Genomic DNA, 288 nt, shown 5'->3' with positions numbered 1-288 from the left:
CGGAGACCCCGGCCCGCTCCGGGGCTTCCTGGATGTCGCGGGGCTCCGTGCCTCCAGCGAGAGCCTCCCCGGCCACCTCCTGGAGACAGTTCCCAGCCAGGCTGAGGCTGTGCAGAGAGCCCAGGCTGTGGAAGAAGGCGAACGGGAACCGCCGCAGGTGGTTGTTGCTGAGATCCAAGGCGGCGACACGCGTCAGCCCGGCGGTGGCGCGCCGGGTCCTGTTAAACCTCGCCATCTCCTCGTAGGGCAGCACAAAGTCCCCCGGCTGGTGCGAGCCTGGGAGCAGGG

General features: G+C 69.8%; 1 protein-coding gene across 1 annotated transcript in view; it reads right to left on the bottom strand.

Annotated features, from left to right (window-relative positions):
• The window catches only part of LOC104275826 (insulin-like growth factor-binding protein complex acid labile subunit), a gene marked incomplete at both ends in the record, with an annotated part of 1,784 nt that overhangs the window by 767 nt on the left and 729 nt on the right, over positions 1-288 (bottom strand). Inside the window, one exon of the mRNA XM_009871886.1 lies at positions 52-218. Coding sequence (XP_009870188.1) covers positions 52-218 — 167 coding nt within the window. The remainder of the gene's footprint in view (positions 1-51; positions 219-288) is intronic.

This window comes from Apaloderma vittatum, unplaced genomic scaffold, assembly GCF_000703405.1.
Source record: "Apaloderma vittatum isolate BGI_N311 unplaced genomic scaffold, ASM70340v1 scaffold33676, whole genome shotgun sequence".
In the NCBI taxonomy this organism is placed as follows: Eukaryota; Metazoa; Chordata; class Aves; order Trogoniformes; family Trogonidae; genus Apaloderma; species Apaloderma vittatum.
This window is presented reverse-complemented; position numbering and strand designations above follow the sequence as displayed.